The 26869-nt window shown below is 36.0% G+C and overlaps 1 protein-coding gene across 1 annotated transcript in view; it reads left to right on the top strand.

The window, feature by feature from the left end:
* PDGFC (platelet derived growth factor C) overlaps positions 1-26869 on the top strand; it is a 122217-nt gene that overhangs the window by 79781 nt on the left and 15567 nt on the right. The window contains exon 3 of the mRNA XM_063156316.1: positions 8895-9075. Within this exon, the coding sequence (XP_063012386.1) occupies positions 8895-9075 (181 nt within the window). The remainder of the gene's footprint in view (positions 1-8894; positions 9076-26869) is intronic.

A 26869-nucleotide genomic window follows, 5' to 3' on the forward strand; every position in this document is an offset into this window, starting at 1 on the left:
GTAGCATGTGAAGAGGGAGACCAGCACTGTAGCACCAATTATTAAGACATATCTCTTCAGACTAGTCTTTGATTCACATACTGTGGCTGGACTGAAAATAGATTTGCATAATTTTATGACCATCAATTTCTAACTAGTAAAACTGAAGTGAGAGCAAACTTCTTACACTCCTTAGGTGAAAAGTGATCTCCTGCTAGGATGAGGAATACATTTTTTTTCTGGCTCATGCAGACTGGTCTGTTACATTACAGGGTGTTTTCACCCTCTGTTTGAGTAGCAATTACTAGCCTGTCCTGAAGGGGATATCAGACTTTGTGAGAACTGCTCTGTCCTGGATTGGTAATTCCTGTGTGCAGGTGTAGCTGCCAAGAGGCCATATGTTATTGTGAGCTAGAGAAAATAAAGGTATTTTCATTTAAATGAACATAGATAGAGCCTAGAGCCCCAGCCTCCCCTGAAGTAGGCAGGAGGAGGGGAAGGGAATGTGAGGAACTTAGCCAGGCATGCCATGGTGTTCTAATATCAGAGGCTGCTTGAGGGGAAGGGAAGCAGCCTGCACTGCCCTGGCAGAATCTTCACATTGATAAAAATGCCCCTTACACTCCTTATGGGTTTTTTTTCAGCAAAAACTATACTTTTGAATATTGCTTAGCCATGATTGCACATGATTGACTGGAGCCATTGCTGCATTCCAGGATTTATATCCTGGAATATCTTGGAGAGTGAATAAAAAAGAAATTACTCTTTGGGATACTAGCATAAATATTTCTAATGCTGTTTGAAAAACAATAATATGTGTGTGTGGATTCACAGAAGCTGGAACAGAAACATTGACCACTGTGAACAGTGTGAGTAGTGGAAGAAATATTACAGTGGCTTAGAAATAGTGCTTTACAGCCTTGGCTGTAAATGGGAACTCTAAGGTCCATTAGAGTCTTGGTGTTCTACAAAATGTTGATCTGTACAGTAGGAACATGTGATTTATTATGATTGCTGTAATTCCCAAGATAAAATATACCAGACTTTACAGAGGAGTCCTGGGAAAAATTTGGTGAGGCATTTAGTTCTTCAAAATCTGGAATGTGAAGTACTGTACAGTGCAGGATACTTATTAAGCTAATTCACTCTGTGAGGAGAGACAGCAGCTGCATCCTTATGAAGGCAAAAGTGCTTTGGAGTGTGTAGTGTCCAGTGCAGCAGGACACCCTGAACTTTGGTGTTCATTTCCACACAATGTTTTATTGTAACATAATAATAATAATAATTATAAGTCAGGTAATGGCTTGCATAGCAGAAGACAAAGCAAATAATAGAAGTACTGCTGTACAAAACAGTAAAATACCTTGTCCAATTACCATTTTTTGTTGGGTGTGTTATTATTTAGTTCATAACCGGTGCAGAATACTAAGGAGGCCCACTGAATAGCACAAAGTAGACAGTTGGAGGTGAAATGGTACAGGAAAGGGTTTCTTGTAAATGTTACCCATCTTTAGTCCTTGAAAAGTAATCTTTCCAAGTAACTTTGTGGAAAATCTTTTTTATTTACTGTATTGTATAAGACTACATGGGAATCTCTAGTCAGGTAGGAAAAAGGTAAGTGTAGCATATTAACAGTGAGTGTTGGAAATCCTTGGGATCTTCATCTACACAGAACTTAATTCTTTGTATTTAAAGATAAAGGCCAAAGTAAGTACATGGACTGGAGCATCATTTGCAGACTTATTTGTATGTGTACATTTTTTCCAAGCTCGCCCTTTTTCCCAAATTCTTCTTTGATATAAAGTAATAGTGATGGTATGAAATGCCATTATTTGGTTTATATGTCTGTTGTACTCATTAAAGGCCATTTTTGGACGAAATTTAATCTGTGTTTAAAAAAAGCTAAACATATTTCTGACTGGCATTGGGAATACTGTCATTCTGTAATACAATGAAGGTAAGTGTAAGTAGCTTGTAAGAAATTTGACAATCAGTGTTTTAAAAGAAAGAGTTTGGGAAACCATCTTCTTTTCTTACCTCCAATTCTGATCTGCAGGATTATACTGTCTCTTTCTATAAGGTACTTATTCAAGTGCTTGAAATGCTGTATGAATAGAAGTTGTATGGGTATAAATTAGTTTGTAGCAGAGGCTGAATTCTGTGGGTCGATAGTCCTGAAATTACTTGTTTATGTGCTTAATCCATATCAGTAGTGTAATATATGCTTAAATAGTTGAAAGCTTGCTGTTTGAACAAGCTAGAATTGTTTTTGTTTCAGAGCCTGAAGTACATTTACAAATGTAGCTAGTTTGCAGTTTCTCATTCTTGTCCCTTTGTCCCCACAAGGCACATGTCACTTTCAGAGGCTATGGAATATTCATGTGCTCATGGTTGAGGAACATCAGTGTTATCAGTGCACCTAGATATCAGTCATGAGGATTTATTTCCTAGATAAAGTTGTACGTCATCTTCCTAGTCATCAGGGAAATGTTTTCGGCAACACAGTTTATTAATTGGCACTGAAGCAAACTTTTGATATAGGTGGGAGTTTTTAGGGGAAGAGACACATTTCTTTAGGTTTCTTATTTTTGCATGCAGTGCAAAAATGCATTCACCAAGGGAAAAAAGCTGCTTTGCAAAATGTGTATGTCTCATGTTCACATGGTACTGACCCACAGAAAATGGATAATATATTTTCTGGTAGACTAGAGTGTGGTAATGCAGCAGGTAATTTCTCCAAATCAAACAATCAGTGCATCCTTTTAATAAAAAGGGTTTTAATGTTTGAAGAGTAGAATTTGGGGGCTTTAACTCTGTCTTGTTTTTCCTTTCCACTTGTAGTGTGGTTAAGTGTATATTTATGATCAAAGTGGCTTGCAATGAATGAAAGGGAAGAGAATTGAAATCTAAGGATTAATTTTTTTTTTCCCCGTGTATTCTAAATAACAAGGTAGAAATACAGAGAGAGCTGTGTGGTTGTGTTAGAAGCCTCAGGCTGTTATTAATCAGTGTGAGAAAAGATTAAACAGGGAGAACCATGGCAACCATGTAACATTTGTGAATGAATCTGTGTTTCCATAAGGCAGCTCCTAATGTGCAGTATTGCATAATCTAAAATAGATGTATTCAAAGTAGGTTGGCAGAGAAACTACAATCCCTATTTGGGGAATGGCAGTTAGAAATGTTCTCTGTTTATATCTTGAGTATCTTTATTTCATGGAAAATGTAGACATGCCAGGATACTTGGGGGTTTTATGCTCATTTGTTGGCTGGAAGTGATGTCTACTGCTAGAAGTGATGTTTGTATATAATTAGACATCATTCTCTGAGTACAAAAACTGACCTCATCAGTTATTTATTTGGATTATATCTGGGTTTGTTGTTTCTTTCCAGCGACTGTTATGACACAGTGTGTGTAAGATTAGCAAATACAGAAACTACCATGGAAATTTATTTCTCATCAAATCATGGGTGTTCCATCATCTTTCCTCTGTTTATATGTTAAAACATCAAACATGATGATTTCATGACAGAAATCACAGACTGTAAGTCCTTTTTTAATTGTTGGATGATCTGTAATGATATCCAAAGGAGTTTCCTATTGCAGGAGAAGACACTGCCAAGTCCTCCTAAAGAGGGTGAGTCTCAGGGGTAAATCACCTGCGTTGTTAGCCTCAGGAGCTGCAGTCAAATGACTCTGGGTAACTTTGTTTGGAAATTGATATCGGAAAAACAAAATCCAGAGGGAATATTTAAAATAATCAAAATTTTGTATTGGCTAGTGTTTGAAAAATGTTTTGTTCTGGTATCCTGGCTTTAGTGTCACTCAAAGCAGCCCCAGTTAAATATTTCTGGTGATATTGAGCAGAATAGTTTTACTGAACTTTTACCCTGCATGGAGTATTTTCTGGTGCTGTCACAGAGCCACCACCATTTAAGTGAAGGTGCAATCTTCCTTCTGTCCCTCCAGGAAATCTGCTTTTCTCTGCTGCCTATCTGGCAAGTGCCATTATTTATAGCTAACTTTTACCAATGTGCACTGCTAGTGGTTGTCAATTCCAGGAATCTTGTATCTACTGTGCTGAATGGGGGACTGGACTAAACAGACCTGTCTGACATTAATACAGATATTTCTGTCTGGCAGCAAATGCAGAAGAGTGTGGTGTAAATTAATGCATATGAAAGGCAAGGGAATTAAATAGCTCCTCTGAGGCTTGCAAACTTGAGCATTAGGTGGTTGTGCTGCCTGACCCTGTCACATTGTAAAGTAAAAAAATTTTAGGGGGATACAGTGTGGGTAAATGAAGGTGGTATAGAATGTAATCTTGGCCCCCAATGAGTTGCAGCTGGATCAATTACTAAAAATTAGTAGCAGGCCTGATCTTAACAGGCCACACCAGTAGCCAATAAGAACAAGTGTTATAAAAGAGTGGATTGGTGGGCTCTGGAGTCAGATGATTACTGTGAGGACCAGGAATAGTCAGTGCTTAGAGGAGCTGCCTGCGAGAAACATCGAGGAGGTATGAAACTCTGGTGATGTGGAATCCTTGTACTGTAATGATAATACAACTCTTGATATATAAGACAACAAAAAATAATACCTGAGTTAAAATGTCATGTTACATAATCTGAAAAGTAGTGCATGAGTACCTGCAGTTTCATTATTACCGATAACTTAAATTTTGTGTCACTTGGTTTGAATCTCACGTGATGCGTCTTTTGGGTCTGTGCTTTTGTCTTTGAGGAAAATGTAATTTTGTCTCAGTGAGAGTGATAGTATTTGTATTAAAAAAAGAAAGTTCTCCACCTCTTGAATGGATGATGGAATATGCTTTTCTTTTTACTACTGTATTGCTATGTCTGTAGGCTTGTTGCTTACCTGGAATAAATTTTTCTCTGAAATCCAGCATGCTACTCTGTCCTTTTCTTCCTTCTTGAGGTCCTCCTATTTTCCCTCTGCCCTTTCTCAAAAACTCTGCGTTTCTCTTGTCCTGTCACACATCTTTGCTGTATATTGGCCTCCAGGGAATAACAAAGCTGCAATTAGGTACCATGGATCTGAGTGCCTGTGTCATGCTTCACTGTTCCCTTTTCCACTCAGATAAACGTGAATCTGCCAAGCTTTGAAAAAAATGTTGTTGAGCTGAATGTTTGGCCTTAGTTTCCTCTATAGGCAAATATGTTTATTTTACAAAAAGCAATATTATTACTTACAGATGTGATTTGAAAGTGATCTAAGGAGTGAAGACTATATAAGGTACCACCAGTACCTCACAATTCTGTCTATACAAAAGCACAGTTACGTCAAATGATGGAAACCAAGACTTTTGTTTCATAGGAAATATAAATATTGCAATAGCAGAAATTAAAATTATTTCAAATAGAGATGAAAGAAGGAAGTACAGTTTTATTTAGAATGATGGTGTTAAAATTCTTAGTAGTAAAATATCAAAGTTATATTTTCATTATGACAGTTTTTAATAATTTCCAGTGTTTTCAAAATTGAAGCTGTCCAAATAATTTCAGTGCTATTTTACAACTGTTTGTCTGGTGAACTGCCAGAGGACCTTGGATGTTTTGGGTCTGCAGGTGGGTGTGCGATGCCAACCAGGAAAACCTCAGAATTCTATGTGCTTCAAAACAAGTTGGACTAGAAATATTACATTGCCCCACAAAATGCTATAAAAAAATCAGTAGGGATTGTTAAAAACTTTTTATTTCTTAACTAAAGAAAAAGAGACTTCTTTTTAATCAAAAGGGGAAGGAAGAATAAATTTTACCTGTCACAAACTGTGTCAATGGGCCTTCTGGAGTTTTGACTAGCATGCATGGAAAGGTCCATGCATGGATGGACATGGAAAGATCCAACACCACTGATATGGCAAATGGTTTTACCTGGTAGATTTTTGCTTCTTACGTTTTTGATATATTTGTGGAATTCTGGGGGCAGAGAGAAGTCATAGAAAGGTCGCAAAACTTCAAGCCAAGATAAACAGCCTGTCAGAATATGTTTAGGAAATGACAGTATAAACCACAGAAAAACATAAAGGAGAGGAAAACATATACTCTTGGAAAAAACATTTCCTGATTGGAAAGTTGTTGAAGCTTTGAGCTGCTTATGTTACTTCCTTGCTCCTTTCCAGTAAATTGTCTTTGCTCAGGTTGTTGATTCAATCCATGTTCTGGGCACGCAGGCCTTAAGGAAGGGGAGTAGAACTTCTGCAGCAGGTATAGCAGAAGGCATTGCAGGCATCCTGCCTAAAGGCCAGAGCATCTTTAGTCCCAGGAAAGGAGACTGGACTGCATTTTTGCCATAAATTTTACTTAGGAATATTTTTAAAATACTACAGATACAGCATCAGAGCATTTCTTTATCCATTTTCAAAGAGACATTGCAAAGAAAAGAATGTTTCTGTGTTGGTAAGTTCAACACGCGTTTTAACATTTTCTTACTCCATCCCAGTTGTAAAATGGCGTCTCAGTTCTTGGTTATTTATCCTAGTTCTCTTGTGTTTCAAGTACAAGCTTCTCTTGATGGGGAAATAATTTTCTATGGCTGTGCTATTGTCCCTGCTCCTCCTTAGCCCCGTGACATCAGCTGCAAAATTACGTAGCACAATAATGTAAATGCTGGAGCATCTGAACAGCTTTGTTTTGTTATTTTTACAGAAAGTTCAGACATCAATCCAGGTCTGTGATGAGAGGAATTTTAGTCTTACAGAAGGCTTTTTGGCAGGCTGTTGTAGCACATTAACTTAGATAACTGACAGGAATAAAGTTATTGGCTAAAAATGTCATTATCCAAGCTGAATTTTATTTGGTTTTTCAGGATACTTATTTCCCTTAAGTTTACCTCTCCACTAATGGCATTAATTAGCTTTTATTTGAAGGGTCTAGGAATAAAATTGTGGAATTTGAGTTTTTCTTTTACTTCAGGTGTACCAGAAGCCCAAAGAGTGCAATAAAAACTACTGCAAGTTAGGCAGAGGCACTAAGCCCCCTGGCTCCCCTCAACATCTTAAACCTAAGTCAATAAATGTAAATATTAGCTTATTTCACTCTTTAAAAATCAGAAAGGTAGGTAATTATTTCATATTCTTAACTGAAAAATAAAAAGGTTATCTTTAGAAATTTCAAAAGCTGATCTTGAAAAGAAAAAAAGCTCAGCGCTCCAAATAAATTTGATAAATGTGTTGAGCCCTGAGGCCTTAGTACAATTAATGTACACATTGCCTTTGTAATAAGTTGTATACTTGATCATAAAGTAAAAACACTGGTGGATCTGTTAAAGGAATTAGTTTGTGTTTGGGGGGAAAAAAGATAATGATAAAGTAATTAGTATCATAAGTTGAACAAAGATTTAAAACTGTGGTACATGGCAGTAATGGATTTTGAACACAGTTAATGAGCATATTCATTGCATTCATTTTTAATTAAGTGGAAAAAATAGTGGTCCTTTAAATGGAGATAATAAATGTGCTAGTCAGTCTTGCACAAACATGCAACACAAGAATTTATTGCCTGCTGTCTAACTAGGGAACTGGGAATCATTATAAAGATTAGATTTACTGAAAAAAAATCCAGCAAAATATTTAGTAGAAAATGTTTATGAGGTAATAATTTTCACATTAACTATAGTTTGGCATATTTGGTAGAGTGTGTTTGTGTGCATGTTTTTTAAAATATGAGCCTTTGCTGTCATCAGAGGTAGGACTGTTTGTACCCTTGAAAAGGACTCTGCTATTTACGAATTTAGATTTATGTGAGATGTATTTAATATATGCCTGCACATACAAGAGGACATAAAAATATCAGAAACCTCAAAACTTCCTCAGAGGTTTGTTGCGCTCATGCTTAGGATACAAATTGTGGTTTAAAAGTAAAAACTTGGCTGGGGAAGCTGGAACTGAAAACAGCCGAGTGCCTGCCCGGCTTTAACCAGCACACACTCACCTTCCCAACCCACCGGGCTGTGCTGCCACTGGGGATTCAAGCTGCAGCGGGGAGAATGCAGCTGAAATGCTCCGTGTTTATGCTGTCAGTGGGCGGCTGGGGAGCTGACATGAAGCAGGTTACAGCACTGAAACCAGATGTACCTTCTAGAGCAGTGGCTTTCCATGGTTTTATGACTTGGAACCCACTAAACGTTTCCAGTGAAAACGAGGGCTTTTGTATGGCACACTGAAGCTTATTGATGGTTGACTGGCTTGTCTCAGTTACCTTCCATAGATCTGGTTGAAGTTGTTCACCAATCCCCAGGGAAGCACAGACCACATGTTAAAAGCAATGAAACTAAATCAAACTTAATATGTTTCATTCTCTCAAGGTTCCCTACCCATGTGTTTCTTGTCAATATTTCCAAAATACCAGGTTCTTTCTCACATGCAGTGAGGTCTAAGTCTTTGCTCAACAAATGTCTTCTTGGGATATGCATCAACTCCTTCCAAGTTTCTCTAAGCCCTAACTTAACTTTTAGGAAGTTATTCACCTCTGATGTTCCAGGAAAGCAGGTTTTCAGTACCAAAAACCCCCTGAACTTACCCTGGTGGCATGCAGGGTAGTGCTGGTGACATTGCAGCACAAATTACTGTGCCACTCAGGCAATTACAGCCTTTTTCTTCTCTGATTTTATTCTGCCCTGTCACACATGTGGTAATTGCTTTCTGTACAAGAAGCAAAACCATACACTTGGGTCTCTTCAAAATGCTAACTCTGCTTTTATTTTCTTAACCTCACTGCATGATTTTATTATGTATGTAAGTCAGTAGCAACTTGGGAGCTAAGTTTAAAATAGCTGGCTGCACACTTTTAGTGTTTAAAAAAACAAAAAATTGTGGAGTCAGTTTATTGGTTAAATTATAAAGTTTATAGAATTTTTGTCAATAAATAAATATTTTATTTTCTTTTCTGTTCAGGTATGACTTTGTGGAAGTTGAAGAGCCTAGTGACGGCACAGTTCTAGGACGCTGGTGTGGTTCCAGTACTGTGCCAAGCAGACAAATCTCCAAAGGAAACCAGATCAGAATAAGATTTGTGTCTGACGAATATTTTCCTTCTGAACCTGGATTCTGCATCCATTATACACTTCTTATGCCAGTAAGTAACACATTTCAGATCGAAGCATTTCAGGATACAAAATCTTTGAAGTGGTAGTTCAAATGAATATTTTTATAGGGTAAGATTAATTACTGTTTATTTCTTAATAATAATAGCAGTGTGCAATCTGTCTTCCTGAATTGTACATTTTGTTTTTGTGTTTAACTGAGTGTTCCTGTGATTCTTTTTGGATGACTTTGAACTAGGAAATTGTGGGCTCGGTTGTGTGGAAAATTCAGTAAAATGTTTGCATTCCTAATACTGTACTGTGGAAAAAAAAAAGAATTCCAGCTTTGAGAATAAGACAGATCAATTTATGAATCAGTAGTGTGATGTTGAAAGAGGATTGGGAGGTTACAAAAAAGAAACTGAGGAGATTAATGTTCTTATTAGTCAGCTGCTGTTGGACATACTCAACCTGATGATTGTGCCTAGTTCCCAAACAGAAGCGTTCTCATGAGTCTAGGTAATTTTATTATAGAGACAAAGCAGACAATCTATAATATTCATTTTTCACTGCATTTTCCTTGTAATCTGTACTTTGGACTTCTCTTGAATGTTGCTTAAAGCTTCTAAGTCACAGATATTAAACTAAACATTGTCTAAATGTGGCTAACTTCAATGTCAACAGTTTTCTGTTACTATTTTGATGAAATGAAAGACCTGTGATAGCAAAAAAATGTTTACAGAATCTTAAGGGTGAGATAATGCCCTGAAACATTAAAATGGAGGAAAACAGGAGGTTTTTTAAAAAATAGGTATTTGATATTTAAAGAGTGTAAGGACTATTTTTTGTTAAATTCCTCATAATTCAGATTCAATCTCCTAAGTAGTCTCATGGTCTGTGGTATTTAGTTGGTGGAAAATATCTCCAAGCTCAAAAAAAAAAAATTGATCAAAAGAATCCATGTTGTAACCCCACTGAATAGTGCTTCACTCAGAATACACTTGGCTGGCTTTATTTTTCTGCTATTTTTGCTCCATCTCCTCATTGGCAAAATTTGAGTTATTGAGAAGAATATATTTAGCATGCTGATGATGGTGTCAGTGTAGTGTAGTGGGAGTACAATGTTTTTGTGCGTGTGTATATATATAGATATTTGTGTGTGTTGTTTTTCTATAAATATTTTTAACTACTTATGCCTAAGGAAGAACTACTTCTGGAGTGACTAAAGGTTTGATCTGCATATTTCACTCTTTTATGAGTTAGAATAACTTCTGTTAGTAGAATGTTATGAGCTGATAGTGGTAAACTTTAAAGAAAATGTCAGTCTTCGAACTTGAAATAAGGCCAGGTTTAAACATCAGTGCACCCAAGGGCAGAATGTAATAAGTGTGTTTCCTTTTAGAAAATGGTAAAAGAAAAGCAACAAATACATCTATTTGTGGGGCTGGTGCCAAATTCCATTTTCACAGCTCTACTATTGCACCCTACCTGCTGTGTATCTATCTAACTCATGTGTGATCCCATTTCTGTGGAACTGATTAAACAAAGGCACCTGAAAATAGGAGTATATGTATAATTATTTTTGTGTCCTGCTGTACAAATAGACTGATGGGGAAAACCAGTTAGAAAGTTCAAGTTACCAGCACGCACAAAAAAATGGTTTAATGTTCAAAATAGTTACACCTAACACATGCAAGGGGCAAGAGCAGCCCACTTGCTGTCATAAGAATTTGGAATGAGTCCCAAAATGTGCAGTATAGCTACTTCTTATCAGTTAACTTCTAAATTTACCACTAAAAGAGCGGTGATCATTTTCAACAAAAAATGGGGTTTTTTCAGAATGCAAAATACAATTGCACATTTCAGACATGCCGAATACAATTAAACATTTCAGAAAGCAGATTGTAAGTTAAATGGTTATTGTTTAGTTCCAAGATTAAACCTTCTTCTTGTACCTAAAGCAATTGAAAACCAATGCCAAAAAAGAGTAGTTTGCTTTACTACTATAAAGTTATCTTATCCAGCTTTTCAAGAGAAAATAAAATTTACAGCCCCTCCTCCCACATCCCCACAAAAAAGAGGTCAACTATAGGAATGAGCTTAAATTTTAAATGATTCTTGCAATTCACTAAGAGATTCAGTTCAATGAATTGGTCCTAAACAGTTAATTTTTTTTTTCTCTTTTTTTTTTGACAAGAAGTGGGAAGGGGGAGATGCCTGGTAGACTAGAAGTGAGAGATTGTTTGGGGAGAAATGAAGCAAAACTGAAATAAAACAGTGCAAGCTTGTTTCTGTATTTGAAGGCCACACACAGAGAGGGGCACCGGACACATTTTCAGGTCTTTTAAAGAGCAAGAGAAATGGCTTTGTTTAGATGTGCTGTAATTTATTGTGTGTGTAGATATATATAATTTTTTAGTTTAATTTTTTTTTTCACTTTGTATATTATATTTCAAACCAACTTTTCACTGATAAGTAGTAGGAGAAGTCTTATTGATCTGATTACTTTATTTCTAGGATTTAGTTACTCTAAAGAAAGGACTTACAGCCATTCCAATGTCAGTGGATCCAACATCATCTCTAGAGAGGTTTGATGTGGGATTGGAAGACACTGAATAAAAGCATTGCAGATACTGTATACGTGCAGAATGTTCCCCAAGAAAAACGCAACCCTTGTCTTCAGATTCTAATTAATTAGGTCTTAATTTGAATTTCCGTTTTAAATTGGCTACCCTGGCTGCATGTGTAACTTTCTGTAATTCTGGTCTTACTCCCACTTTCTTTCTTCTATTTTATAGTTACAAGTTAATTTTGTCGGCAATACCATGAAGTGGAAGCAAGTGTTGAAAAAGTTCATTCCTATTAAGCAAACATAGTTTATGTTACTCCAAAATTATTGTGCTCCTTTCAGCACAGCTGTTATTCTCAGTCACTCTTTCATGCTCTGCCCTGTCATTTACTCTGTGCTTACTGGAGAGCTGCTTTATTCAGTAAAGGCTGCCTGGTGATGGTTCTCAGTTTTGACCAGCTATCCATTTATTAAAAGTCATGATTTTGGCAGCACTGTGCCACCTAAACCGTCCTGGAACTTTATTGCAAAAACATCTCATTTCTTTTCCTCTTCTTTTCACTTGCTTTGTGTAGCAGCCACATGAAATTGGGGGAAATCTTATAAACTCTTATAATATACATTTGGGGCTCAGTCTTCCTAGTGACTTGTTTAGTTTAAACTATGTCAGTTACAAGTTTGGCAGAGAAAATTTGATGTAATAAAGTCCATTGTTAGTTGGGGAGTGAGTGAATGGGATACTTGATGCCTGAGGTGCCATTAAGGAATGCATGACTGATTGCCAAAGTAGTTATTAATTATTCAGGGCGCTCAGAACAAAGCAGCTCCAGTTAAAGTTGAAGCTGGGGGTGACTGTATTCCCCTTCTTTTTTGGCATATGGTAGCATGTCATTTGTCATCAAAGATCATGCCAAAGACCTTTGAAAAGAACAGACTTAACCCTCTTTTATGCAAGCAAAGATGGAACTCCAAGAAGCTGTCTAAAGCCTGACCTGACTTAAAAGTGACTTTGGGTGGTTTGGGATTTTGGTGCAGTACCTGTTTGGCTGCATGGGTGTCAATCCAAGAGAACGGTCTGGTTTGGATTGATTTTCTTTTTTCCCCTTTTGGTGCAGGTATTTTGTTTGTATTGCTTTTGCTTTTAGCAGTAATGAAAGTTAAAAAGATACTCTTTTTAGAACCATCTAATTAAACTTCCCTTATTTCATCCAAGCTGGCTAAGCTTTGCTCTTTAAAGATTGAGCGTATTGCATATTTTTTTGTGGAACCTTTTTAATTTTGCTTGTTGATTGAAACAGGCAAATAAAATTAAAATACTAATAGAAAAAGTGCATAAAACTAGAACAGAGAGGAAAGCTCATACCCTGATTATACTTCTCTCACAAGTCTACAGATTGCACAGCAGTCAGGTGTGTTTCTCATGTGTTTGTGCTGAAGCCCAAGAAATGCTTAACTGTGCCTGCAATAACTGGAAATCCCTCCAAAAACAACATAAAGAACATTATTTATCTCCTAAACAAGTTTTTTTTTTCTGTTCTCTCTTTAGAAGTGGTCAAAAGGTTTTAGAAATAAAATTATTTCAGGGTTAAGCCAAGGTGGTAGGAAGGATGGGGGGAGTGGATGAGTGTTGTGCAGTAATTTGCAATTCTACGTGAAGGGAAAAACTGTGAAAAACCTTCACGTGGTGGGAAGAACTCTAAAACAAAACCTGTGTTCAGAGTTTCCACTGATTAGGTACAGTGAAACCTTAGTCTAGATAATTGAACAGGCTACTAAAGATGCTCCAGTGGGCAAATTCCATGTATTAATTTTCTTTTGTGTGGCAAAACTTCATTGTAAATCAAAGATGTTTTGGAATTAATTCTTTCTTGGAGATTCCACTTTGCATTAATTTTTTGCAGAACGTCTTCGATGAGACGTTAAATATTACCCCAAAATACATAGGTAGGAGTGAAAAAAAAAAAAAATAAAAGGTACAATCTGAGAGTGGCTATTATCCATGGGACTAAAATGAGTGATGGGACAAAAAAACTTGGAGGCAAAAGAACCTCTGAAGTATGCTGTCTAATTAAATCATAATGCCTTTTTTTTGCTGTGACCATGTCTCAATCTGTCCCACGGACATCATAGAAAGTTTAAAGATCTGTGTGTGTGAAGCAGACTTGCAGAGTCTGGAATCTAGCAAGATTATGGACCTGCACCAAAGTCCATAGAAGTGTATCCTTCACCTTCACATTCTGAGGTGTCAGCGAGGATTTTCTGAGATGCTAAAAGGAAGAGGGACATTTTGAACTATTTTGGTGTTGACATTTAGTTCTTAAAGGGAATGAGTATACTTAGCTGATAGCAAGTTTTGTTCTTTGAAGGACAAAGTTCCTTTCCCTTTAGCCAAAATCTCAGTGCAGTTTCTCGTGTAGTACATAAAGTATAAACCATTTGTTTCATATTTTTCTGTGATGTTAGTCTTACAGTGGCTGAGGCTGAAAAGAATCACAAATTGTTTCATTTTTTTGTAGGAAAGTAATTTCGATTCCTTGGATTAAACCTTTTTACAAATTTATCATATATTTGACTAAGATTTAAGTTCATTGATTTAGGAAATTTATTGAATATCACATCCTATATCACTGAGGCAAGAGATGAAAAATCAGCTAATTTTCTTATTTCTAAATAACTAGCAGTAATTTCAAAATTAAATGCAATTGCATTATCACAAATGTCATGCTTTGGTGTTTTGTTTTTTACAAAAAATTCTGTACAAGTTTTCTTCCTGAAAAATTCAGGAATGTTCAGCAAATATCAAAGTGGTTTTTTAATGGACCATTAATGTAAGTCTTAACACTCTTTAATTTATGAGTGTGGGGGCATTTTTTTGAAGTATTGAAGGGGCAACAAGTGACATGGACAAGAGCTCATGAAAACTACTCTCCTTTTAGTTGTCTAGAGCATTATGTTCAGGTGAGATCACTCTCTGTCAACTTGTTTGAAGCAGAAATTATTACAAGAGATGGGGTAATGCATCTGTCAAGGATAAGCAGGCAACCTTTATTGCTCCTTGTCCCAAATAATGCCTTTGATCACATATTAACCCTCTCCTTCCAGATGAAAGCAGACCATAGAATGATTCAGTGGAAACAATTAAATACCCTAAAAAGTGGAAAGTCTAGAAAATGTATTGCAAAAGTATTTAAAATACATGAGACAATCCCTTTTCTTCATTCTCTGTAAATTACCCAAAGGCTTTTATTAAATTGCCATTTAGTAATGAATATTTATATTGTCAGGGACTCTTTTAGTATTTGAAAACTTTATTAGTGCCTCATAGCATTTCAGCAGAGAAGTTTATATAGCATATTTAAATTGGAAATGAGTTTTATGTGGTCCATCATTTACTTGTTTGTAGTGTTTTAGTGTAAATTTTAATGTTGTGTGCTCTGCTATTTTCAAAAATGTATGTTTTATATGAGGGTGTTCAAACAAAAAAAGAATTCAAGCAAGGCTGTGACTTAAGAGCAATCTGTAGATATATATAAAAATGCCACTCTTCAGCTGTAAACTCAATGATGTCATGTAATTGGAGCTTTGAATGCTCCTTCAGCAGAAATATTTCACAATGATGTTCAAATGTTCCTTTAGTCTTGCAAGATTATTCTGTAGTCATGGTTCAAGTTTATTTGTTCAGTCTAATTGATCATATCTATCCTAAAGAATGCAGTGTATCAATTATTTATATTTTTTTATTTAATCCTTTGCTAAATATTTTATAAGCTACTTTTCATTTGATATGTCTGGTTTAAAAAACCCAAACCATCCTCCCTCCAAAAACCCGGAACAAAAATAAGACAACAAAATGTCCACACAAAAAGTCTCCCAAAACAGCCCAAGCAAAAAGCATAAAGAACTCCCAACACCATCTTCCTCTTCCCCAAAGTTTTTCTAGCAATTTGTCATTTTTTATACTTAAGTATTACAGAATCACCTAGTTGACTATCCCTTCTCCAATTTTCAGGATCAACATTTTTGAGAAAGCATGGTGATTGCTTCTCTACAAATTCCAAAGCAAAGTGATTCTATCCCATTCTTAAAGTAATCCCCTGTGTAACTGGCAGTCTTGATTTTTTTTTTTCTTCCAATTCACACTGAGACATTGTCTGACATGGTTGCTAACTGAAAAAAAGGTAAGCAAATGTACATTTGATACTAAGTTTCAGGCACCAACATAGTTTTCAGTTATGCCATTTAGGTGCATTCCTGTTCTGTCCCTATTCAACATAAATGTCTTAGTCATGCCACAATCCTATCCATTGCCTAACCCCAGCAAAACAGGCAGTAACTCTAGTGGTGTGTACTGTGCTAAATTTTCTTACTATAATTCTGAAATGAATGTAAAGAAGTTGGTATAGAGGAGTGCAACTTCTCAATTTATTTTGCTTTATTTAACTTTCACATCCTAGAGCTCTGAAGGGGGCGGCTCTAGACATTTGAGATAAACTCTGCTTTGGGGCAGCTTCTGTAGATGGCTTACAGCACAATCTAGCTCCACAGGTTGGTAGAGGCACCTCTTTAAATTCAGGAGAATTCTTGACAGATAATAACACTGTATAGTGGCTTCAGGGTAAGAGTTTGCTTGTGGGAAGATTGATGTGGGATATTGGTAGTGGTGTTAAGACAAATCCTTTTCTTTCTAAAAAGGGGTAGTTAATAAGCACTATGGGAATACCAAAATTTGCACCTGTCTTTTCTTTGCAGTACCTGGCCTCTGGTGTTACAGATGGGGATTATGAGCTGTCATTTGTTAGCTTCTATAAGTGCTCAAAACCTTTTTAATGATGATGATGAAAGGTTTGGCTGAAGAAGCCAGGATTGTTGTTGAAAAGCTTTCAGTTTTGTTTTCATGGGAAAGTCTAGGAAATCACAAAGCTGTCACATCTGTTCTTGCAATTATCTCAGGCTAGGGTAGTAGACAAGGAATTCAGGAAGGCTGCTTCCATATTTGCTCCTAGGTGGCCGATGTTGTTGAAGAACTGTAGTTATTTAAAAACAAAACTAAATTTAAAATACCTAGCATGTTGCAGTGGAAGGCAGTTTGTTTGACCAAAAACATTTCCAGAGGCCTGACTATTAATTTCACTCTGCTTTTGAGCTGAGCAATAAATCACAGGGGAAAAAAAAAAAAGTAAAGGTCATTTACGAGGAGAAATAGAATGCTGGGCTTCATGTTGAAGGGCGTGCTTTAATGCATGAAAGACCAGGTTTAAAGGCACTTGAAACGTGGAGGTGTAAAAGCAGATGACACAGCCTGTCCAAGAAATTCTGCATATAATCCTACGGGCACTGTGGGGGCTGTTGGATTCTAATAGCCTTTCCCTTTCAGCTGCAAAAGGGCTTCTTGGGGGAGCTCTCTAATAACTCAGTAACTCCACCCTGACATGACTTACAGCACTTCTTGGTCTCATCTGAGTGTGTTAGGAAGATAGGGGATTTTCAGTGTAGTGTCAATAATTCAGTCAATATGGTGATTTATTGTTCAGAATCTAGCTCTGGTGTCTTTTGGTAGCACTTAGCTTCAGAGTTTGTCAGTAGACATCTCTTATTCTAAATTGTCTTCTAATAGTATGACAAGCACCCTCTAGAAATCATCACCATCTTTAAAAAGACAGATACTGTGCTAAGAAAATTTTTTTAGAAATCAGTGTCTTCATATTTTAGTGAATTGCTGGCATAGTAAATGCAATTCCTGAATTTGAATTTTCAAGTGTTTTATTTTCACTATTTTTCTTCCTGTGCCTGCATGTGAGTCTTTAAAAGGCCACTGTCTTTGAAGCTTGAAAACCCCTAAATTTAAAATATATTTGAAAACTAATTTTTGCTAGCTGTGCAACCAACCCTGAACTTCCTTTCTGACAGAACCAAAATGACTAATTAGCCATGGAGAGTAAAATAACTTAGTTGAGCCAAATCAACAAATCATCTCAGTCATCATCTATATTTCTTATTAAAAATAATTTTTAACTTTCTAACTGGAAGAACAGTTAGCCAGATATATGTAAGCTTTTAATATATAAGCGGTTAGTAGGGCTGCCCTTGCTTATCTTCTGAAATCATTCTGATCTGCTGAACTCTTCTGATTTGTGTGTGCATATTTGTCTTTGGGCTTTTCAATGTGATGTGTTCTGGGTAAGCAAAAGTTAGTAATAAAATACTTCCTGCTCTTAACTCATCTGTGTAATGCCTTTTTTGGCTTGGAATGCTTGTCTTTTAGTTTAACTAAGTTCTGTCATTGATCTGCTCCTGTTTGCACTCTGTCAATATATATATCTTAAAGTACCGTATTTACTTTACTTTTTACTTTATTTTTAATTGCATTTCTGCTTAATAAAGTCATAGGCACCTTTCTTGTAGGAAAAAAAACCCTTTTCAATTTGGTGCCTTAAACAGCAGTATATCTTTAATGCAAAATTAATGTGGAATTAAGGTTCGTAAGAGTGTTTTGAAACTGTTTATTGGTATAAAAACTTCAGAATATAGCTCAGCTTTTCACCAAAAATCAAAGATAAATGGTCAAGTTAAGAGTACAACTAAAGACAACTAAAATTTTTCAGAAAGTTTTTCAATTCTTTAAATTGAAAAAGAAACTGGCTGTTAAAGAGGGAAAAAAAATCTTAAAATTTCCATTATGAAGTTCGATATTTCATCACCTGAAACTTAGAAGTCACAAAGGTATTTTGAAAATCAATCAATTAAAAGGTCTCAAAGTGTGAACAGGACCAACTTTTCTGTTCAGGCCATTTCAAATAAGTTGTTGATAATTTTGAAACACTTGTGCCCGTCTAAGGAGCATCATTGAACAAGTCGTACAAAGACACAATTTACTAAACCAGTGCTATACAAAAATGCTAATGGATAATTTGTAGCTAGAACTGGCCTAAATTTTGTGGTTCATGTTTCAAAGAGTAACAAAATATTAAAGGGTAGTCATAATGAAAATCTGAAACCAGAGAAAAGTGATTTAATAACACCATAGCTTTCTTAATTTTTCTCTGAATTTGATTCCCTAATAAATTATAAGAGTACAATTACTTTTGAAAGACTTCTCCATTGTCCTTAGTTAAATACTTACAAAGGTAATCTTCTGATCGAGCAATTAGAGAATTAGTAATGAAGCAATTAGAGAATCCCCCAAGAGAAGGAGGAAGCAACATATCTTGCCTGGGGTACAGCATGGGAATTTTTCAGTTTAGGCCTTTTACACCCTGCTCTGACTTTGTCATGCTCAGTGTTCTGTCCCCGGTTAGAGTCTGCCATGGGCCATGCCTTCCTGCAATTTCCACTGGTTTTTTTTCTGCAGGAAAAGGATGGTAGCTTGTTTCTGCCAAGTATTGAGGTTCAGAGGAGAAAATGAAAACAATAGTCAAGTTACCCAAAGGGTGATAACTGGCAATTGCCAGTATAGAGCCAAATTGTCATGGTTAGCTCATTTTGTTTATAAATGGTATTCCTGTGGGTTTTATCAGGTGAATAAATGTATTCTAAAGTTATTTTAACAAAGCACCAACTTGCATTTATTATTCCATGCAATTTTAATGTTATTTCTATTCATATGCAACACTACTGAAATTTCCATAAGAATCATACTTTCCAACTTATAGGCTTGAAATCTTTGGAAGTTTTGATTCTAGATTTTTTGTCGTTTACAGTCTGGCTGGTGACAGATTTTTAAACATGCAATTCACATTGCCTTCAACAGGAACTATTGGGTATTGTGAGTCTGAAAAACAATGACCACGTCATCACAATAATGGTCACATTATTCAACCCTAGATAGATTTTGGTGGGGTTTTAATTTTTTTTTAAATATATATTAATTAATTAATTGACAAAGAACTTTTTCCCTATACATATTTATTACACTGAGATTAACATTCTATCCAGCATCTATGTATTCCTCTAATCTCCTAGTTAAGTGAATTATACACCATGGACCAGATTCAGTAATGAAGTAATGATTGCTTGGAGGAATTAAACTTTTATGCTAATCAGGTTAAAAACAGTATTGATGCTTTCATTCTGAGATTACAGTCAGTGGTAATCCTAAAAAATTGGTTTAATTTTCTTTGGGAGAAGCTGAATTGTAGGAGATAAAAAAGAAGAAAGTTGTCAGTGTTTTAGTTGCTTACTGAGGCATCCTAGTTTCTCAGAATTCTCTGACAACATAATAGTTGCTAAGGTAACTCATATCTAGTACTCATATATTGTTTGAGAAGAGAATATAACTGAATTGTTAAATAGCAAAATGTCCTCTTCTGACTTCTTAACTGAAATATGTCCTTACAAAGGGAATTCATGCTCATCTAAATTCAGGCAATTTACATTACGTTTCTGGTGATGTACTCGAAATGACAATTTGTCTTCCTTCCCATTCCCCGAGTGATTAGTGCTCAGGCATCCTAATTTGTTCGTTCAAATCATTGTTTGTCCACTGGGACTGCACAGATAATCTGAGAGATGCAAAATAGCTTCTAATTAAATAGTAAATAATGAAAGAAGGCTAAGAACATGGTAATACTATCTTTTAGGCAATTAGGTATCTCAAAAAACATTTAGAAAAACAGAAAATATTTTCTCCGAATACAAGACTGAGTCTTCCCTCAGCAAAGCATGGCAGTCGCCACAGTCATTTTACTGAGCTTGTTTAACATTGCTTCATAAGTGTAATTTATGCAGAACATCTCAATTATGTTTCATTTTTGGTATTGATAACCTTCAGAATGTGTTTTTATCCTTATTTAAGCAAATAGATGATCTCATGGGGCTTCACTGTTTAGGGCAGGTGGGAGAAATCCCACCAGAATTAGCCATGCAGATCTCTTCAATGACTGTTCTTGACTGGAGTTTTCCTTTTCCTCCCCCCTGCCCCCCTCTTAAATTATCTTCTTATTTGGCTTGTTTCTGAGATGCTTTGTTGGGGATGCAGAAGGGCAATTTCACTGATATGGCTGTGAAGTAGATTTTCTGACTTGGTCAAAAGATAAACTTGTGGTTAGGCAGTATCTTTCAGTTCTGTAGGCTAAGGTAACAAATCACTTTGTTTTCTCTGTGTTGAACCCCACAATGTCTGCAGCTCACAGAAACTCATAGTTCTTATGAGCTGGAAAATTCAGGTGCAACCAGTGCCTCCCACTTCGGCTTTTTACTTGGACTGATAATAAGCCCTACATCTAACCACTTCCCAGATTGCATTGAACAGCAGCTTGAGAAACCACAATTAACTAAAGTTTGGAAAACCACAGTTTTTGATGTCTTGTGTTCTGTAATTAGCTCCATATATTCTACATTAAATCATCAGAAACTGACAGTATTGCTGAATCAGTGAATGGAAAAATAAGAGACACAGGCATATTTTAAGCATATATACAACTAGAAAAGTATGTTTCAGAGCATAAATATTAATTTTTCAAATGGGTGTTGAAAAGGGTACATAAGAGTAATAGAATGAAAGGTGCCTCTTTAAAAGGCTTTGCAACTCTTCTAAAATTATGCTTTTGAAATACAAAATTGAAGAAAACCTTCACCTCTTTCAAAAGTGGCAGGAAGGCACAGCAGATAGCTGCAGTTTGTAAATGGGTTATGGTTGGTGCAGGGTTAGTGTGCAGCACTTTCTTTCCTGGGCAAGTGCTTTGATTTGGTAGCTTTGCAGCAGAGTGAACGTGCAAAACCAGAGCAGTGTGAAAGGAGAAAACCAGATAAAGGTCTGTGCACATGGGGACATGCCTTTCAGTCAGTGTCACTGCTATGAACAGTCTGGTGGCAGGACTGGGGACAGAATCAATGTGTTTAAATAAACTTGTTTAAAATGCTGCAAGGAAGATTAATGGCCTGGTTGTGGACATAAAACAGCATCATTTCCTATAATTTCTGTTAAAAACAATACCTATACCCATGATATGATAGCAAGCCCAAATAAATATAAATGTTTAAAATGTCTGTCTGTGTATCTATCTATTTATCTACTATCCATCCATCCATCCATATCAAGATACTTGATCTAGTTGACCATCAGATTACTTGGAGAAAATTTGGTCACGTCTGTGGACAGTGACATTGTTATAACTGAAGATATCAGGCTTAAAGGAAGACAGCTCATTAATTATCAGTCCTCAGGAGAATGGATTTTGTCTCCAAAATATTGTATTTGTTAATACTATGAGTTTATTACTTAGCAGAGGTCGTATTTCATTTTTTTTTCTTTTTTGTCAAGGAAATGGGTAAAAAGGAATTTCATGTACAAAGGAAAATGTATATTTATTCATTATAGTAAAATTAATTAGACTGTTTCAAAGATTTATTTCATTTTTAATAACACCAAGAATCAGACTGAGGCAGTTGTTTATAGTGGTGATTCAACCTCATTCTATTTTAATGGATTTGTTCATGCTGTAAGCAGCACCAAATTTCATGGGAGACTATTAGAAATAGAATGAAGCACTCTGCTTTCAAACCATCTTTAAAGGATCAATTTTAAATAGCTTTGAAAAAGTAGAGCATGGCAGAAATGCAGCTACTTTTATTTTACAGCTGATACTAAAACCATCTTCTCGAGTGTGTTATATTACATACTATTTTGAGGTTTCAAAGAAATTGTAAATGATCCTGCCAAAAGAACTTCTGCTACTCCCAGGGAAACAACTTTTAATAAAAAACCTGTGACTCCCTAATTTTCTTCAAGAGATAGTAGCTAAATAAAGTCCAAACTTGAAGTAGTTTCATTCTCATTTTAGTTAAAGGTTTATGGTTTAGGCTGAAAAAGGCTAAAAAAAGAATGCATTTTTCTTCATAAATCCAAAGGGTTAAAATGTACAAATGGACAGAGTAGCTGAGGAAAAAAAGCGTTTGGTTATGTATTCAGAAGAGCTTCTGGCACAGTTAGTCAAAAGAGATTTTAAAATTATTTAGAATTAGTTGCTTTCTAAAATTCAGCATGCCCCTCATCATAGTTTCACGGCTCTTCTAGAAAGATCAGGTAGATGCTGTGCAATACAATCCTAGAGATGCAAGGCTGGAAGGGAGCTCAGTGGGACTGGACGTTTCCTGAGCAATTGTCCTGCTCTAAGGGGGAGCAGATACACTAAGCTCATTCTTGCTTGATTCTAGTGCTGTTCCTGAAGTCCAGGGATGAAGATTTCAGAGATTCCCCATGTCATCTGTTGCACACTTTTACGTTGTATAAAACTTTTTTCAAACACTTAACATAAATAATTCTTGTCGTTGATGGAACAGCTGATCATCTGATGCTCTTTTGCATGTTTGTTATCTCCTGTCAGCCTGGTCTTGTCAAGATGAAAGAAAGTTGTATCACTTAATCTTTTATCGTGGTTCATTCTTTTATTTTCATCTTGTTCTTTCATGTGAATATCCTGTTTCTCTCCGCCTGTATCTCACAAGTGCTGGAGATAAATCTAACGCTGTATTTCAGCTGGGACCTCTCTAGCAGCTCAATATCTGTTTTTATGATGTTATTCTGAAAGTGTGTGAATGAGATTTGATTTTTTAGAACAGAATCCCATCGCCTCTTATTCAGGTTTAGGTCTCCTCCGTAACACTGTTTATTCTGCTCCAAACTCTACTTATGATTTTGTATTTACGCTTTTAATATTTTACTCCTAAATGCAAGGGATTTCAAAATACTTTTTCTTCAATTTCTCTTATTAAGCATGCTATCCCAATTAATCTTGACTTTATTTGTTGTGCAATCACATTACTCTACTTGTGTAATACATATCAAAGTATAATGAGGTAACATGAAATATTTGATGACACTAAGAATGGATATATTAGGACAGAGATGAGGTTCTTTCCCTGCAAAGTAAGGCTTTGTTCAAGGACTTTTTACCTTCAAGGCAGGACAAGCTCTGATTTGCAACGTCTGCTGTACAGGAATGTTGGGTGTGTTCATTTTATTGTGATATGAAATGAACAGAAAGCTGTTGTGGAATGCAATTTAACGTGTATACTGAAGGATCAAATTAAAGTAGTCTTCACTGTAGAAGTAATTTTCATTGTCTTTCACAAATACACTTTCCAGTTGTAACAAACACTCATTCCTGGTGTTTAATGTTTATGAAACTCCTGTGAGCATACTGGGATAAGTAAACATTTTATTAAGAACACCTATGCATTTCCAGTGAGGAAGTTCCTAGAGGGACCTTAAAGAGCAGTTCATTCACTGACTCCAAACACTTACTGTTGTTTAATTTGATTAAGCTGTTATATGTGTTTTGAGTAAAATGAGTAATTTTAAAAAACGTCTGCAGACATGGTGCCCTATAACCATGGCTGGCCATATCCCCTGTCACAGAAGAATGTACAAAACCCTTTTTCTATTCAGAACAGCTGCACTTATGTTGGCTGTTTATTCCTTATCAACTACTGTCAGTCAATTAAACTAGAGCTTTTTGTGCAGAAAATTTAAAAAAAATGCTACTGTAAATCATAAATATAGCAACCACAACTTTTTCCTGCTTGAATTTTAGGTGTGTCTATAAATGTAGGGATTAATAGTCACAGTAACCCCATTTGCATTAAGATCTGAGCAAACATTCATAAGACTACATCTTAGACTACATAAGACTATGGCTCACTGCCATCTGATTGCAGGAATCTCATTTTGCATTGATTCACTTGGGCACTTTATTTGCTGTCAGTTCAACTACAGTGTTATTCCTCCTTTTGGATGATAATTTCATATTGTAAGCAAAATTCAGGTTCCACAATTCAGCCTTCAGGTATGTATACTGGACTTGCATTTTATCCAAGTGTCAGGGAAAGAAGCTAAGCTGTGGTAGAATCCTATTCTGCTAAAGTTCAGCTAAATCTTGGAGCCATAGTCTCTGTACAATAAATATAAAATGTAGAAAAGATATAAGGATATCATTATGAATATCGAGAAGAGATATTCTCTTTCTTGTTCTCAGTATTTGATATATAAATCTTGATAAGGTTTCCCTTCTAGAAGGGAATTGCAGGCATAATACAACATTAATCAGAACAGGACAACCTAGAAAATTACATTTGACTTTATATTCACAAAATCACAGAATCACAGAATTTTCAAGACTGGAAGAGACCTATAAGATCATCTAGTCCAGCCGATGTTCTAACTGTTCAGCTAGATCATGGCAGCAATGAAGGTAAAGGGTTTATTTATAGCAGCATTTGGAAAAAAACACTTCTTATTTAGCTGTCAACTCATGCATTTGAATGTCCATGAAGGAATATTTTAGTGCAAAGTGATGTCACTACTATTTAAAACAGTCATTAAATACCCTACTGCTTTAATCACAAGGTCAGTTCAAGCACAAAACAAAAATGAAGCTACCTTAAGAGCTTGGGGTTGAAACATAAAAAGGTAATTGTGGGTATATTCAGTAAGTCATCAAGCAATGAAATATTGATGTAGTTTTTGAAGGGTCTCTGTGGAGTTCTACTTTAACTCCTCAGTGAGAGCAGTATGAGGAGAAAATATCCCATTCTTTCGAAAAGTCAGCAAGCAATCAATAGAGAGTCCTGCCCTGCAAATGGGTACAAGACTGCAACGATCTCTTTACAATGAGCTAGATTAAGCAGGGAATAAACTTTGAATGTTCTTAAATGTGTGATGAGTAGTTAATAAGGGAGAGTTGAAAGGAAAGCACTAAGACAGGGCGGACAGAGTAACTACTTAGGAAAATATTTCGCGTTTCCAAAACTTAACCTGCAGCAGTCCCATGAGATGTGAATAGCTGACCACCTGTCCTGCACGTTTCCTCACACGTTCCACACATTGTAAGGATTCACTGCAGCTGCTAATTTGTTTAGGACAGTCCTGTGAATATAAAAAAGAAAATGCTATCAGACATGAAGGTTATGATTTCTCAGATGCTGGGGGATTTGCCTGTTTTAGCACCTTGCTGCAAGCACATGACAGGATCTTTCTCCAAAGAAAGATTTTATGAGATTGTGATGAGAGAAACTATACTTCAGTAAATTATTTTGGTACTTCATTTTGCCTATATGCAGTCTACTTTCAGTCATTTTCAGCAGGTACTTTATCTATATAAACACACAACGCACTTCATACCCTTTAAATGTGTATCTAGATGTTAGTATTGTCCATGGTCTGAATTAGACTAAATATTTTTATTGTACATTTAAATTGTACAAGACATAACATGATCTACTGGGTTATAGCTTTTTAAAGCTGCAGTTATAATCCTCCCATGTGCTCATGCATGGGACATGGGAAAAGCCAGATAGTTTTGAATGCATTTCATGAATTTGTTTTGAAAATGTTATAATGAAAGTTACTCTGAGATTCAGAAATCAAAATATTTAGCAGTTGTTACTAGGATACAAATGTAGTCTTTTTCTTATGGCATATATATATATAGTTGTGTGGTAGGGGAAAGCTCACTCTAAATTTTCTTTTAAAGGATCATTTAAAAGAGAGAAATGTATAAAAAAGCAGAGAGTTCTCACTAAAAATTAAGATTTTGGAAGTAGTTATGGTTTATATGTTGTTCTGCCACAAGTATGCTTAATAGAAACCCTGGCTCTGGGATAATCAACCTAAAATTAGTTTGTATATCTACAGTAAATTGAAAATGATAAAAAAAGACAAATTATTTCAGGAAGTAACTTGAGATTCAAACTGACATACTGATTTGACTTTGAAGTTTCTTGTCTTGGAGATAATCTATGCCATAACTTGTTCTATATGATTATCACAGGCTGTTTGCTTTTAAATGCTTCCTGTTCAGCCCAGTGAATTTCAACTTCATCAGGTTCTGCTTTCAGAATAGTCAGGCTGGCTCTTTGCCTACTGAGTCGAATGTGTCCAAGTCGAGAGATGTCTCACATTTCTTTGAGTCTTCTATCTAGAATCCTGTTCACTACCATGTCCACAGATTCCTCATGCAGGCAAATGCAATTAAAAACCAATTAGAAAGGTAGAAAAAAAGGCATCAGAATTTGATTTCCATTGCAGGTATCTGGCTGAATCTGCCAGCTTTCTGGATTCTGGGGCTTGCAGGGGTTGTATGCTTCATGGCTTGAGATCTCTGCAGCTGACCAAGATGTTGACAACACAGCTTTCAAGCAGAGTTGTTTATACAATTCTTCGCTCCTTAATTAGCTGAAAGAATAAATCAGTGAATGAAACTTCTTACCCAAAAGAGTACAAGAATCACTGGGTCATTTTGTAAAAAAACAGATACTTACAGTAAAGGAGAGGCAGGTAGTTT

This window comes from Melospiza melodia, chromosome 5 (genome assembly GCF_035770615.1).
Source record: "Melospiza melodia melodia isolate bMelMel2 chromosome 5, bMelMel2.pri, whole genome shotgun sequence".
Classification (NCBI taxonomy): domain Eukaryota; kingdom Metazoa; phylum Chordata; class Aves; order Passeriformes; family Passerellidae; genus Melospiza; species Melospiza melodia.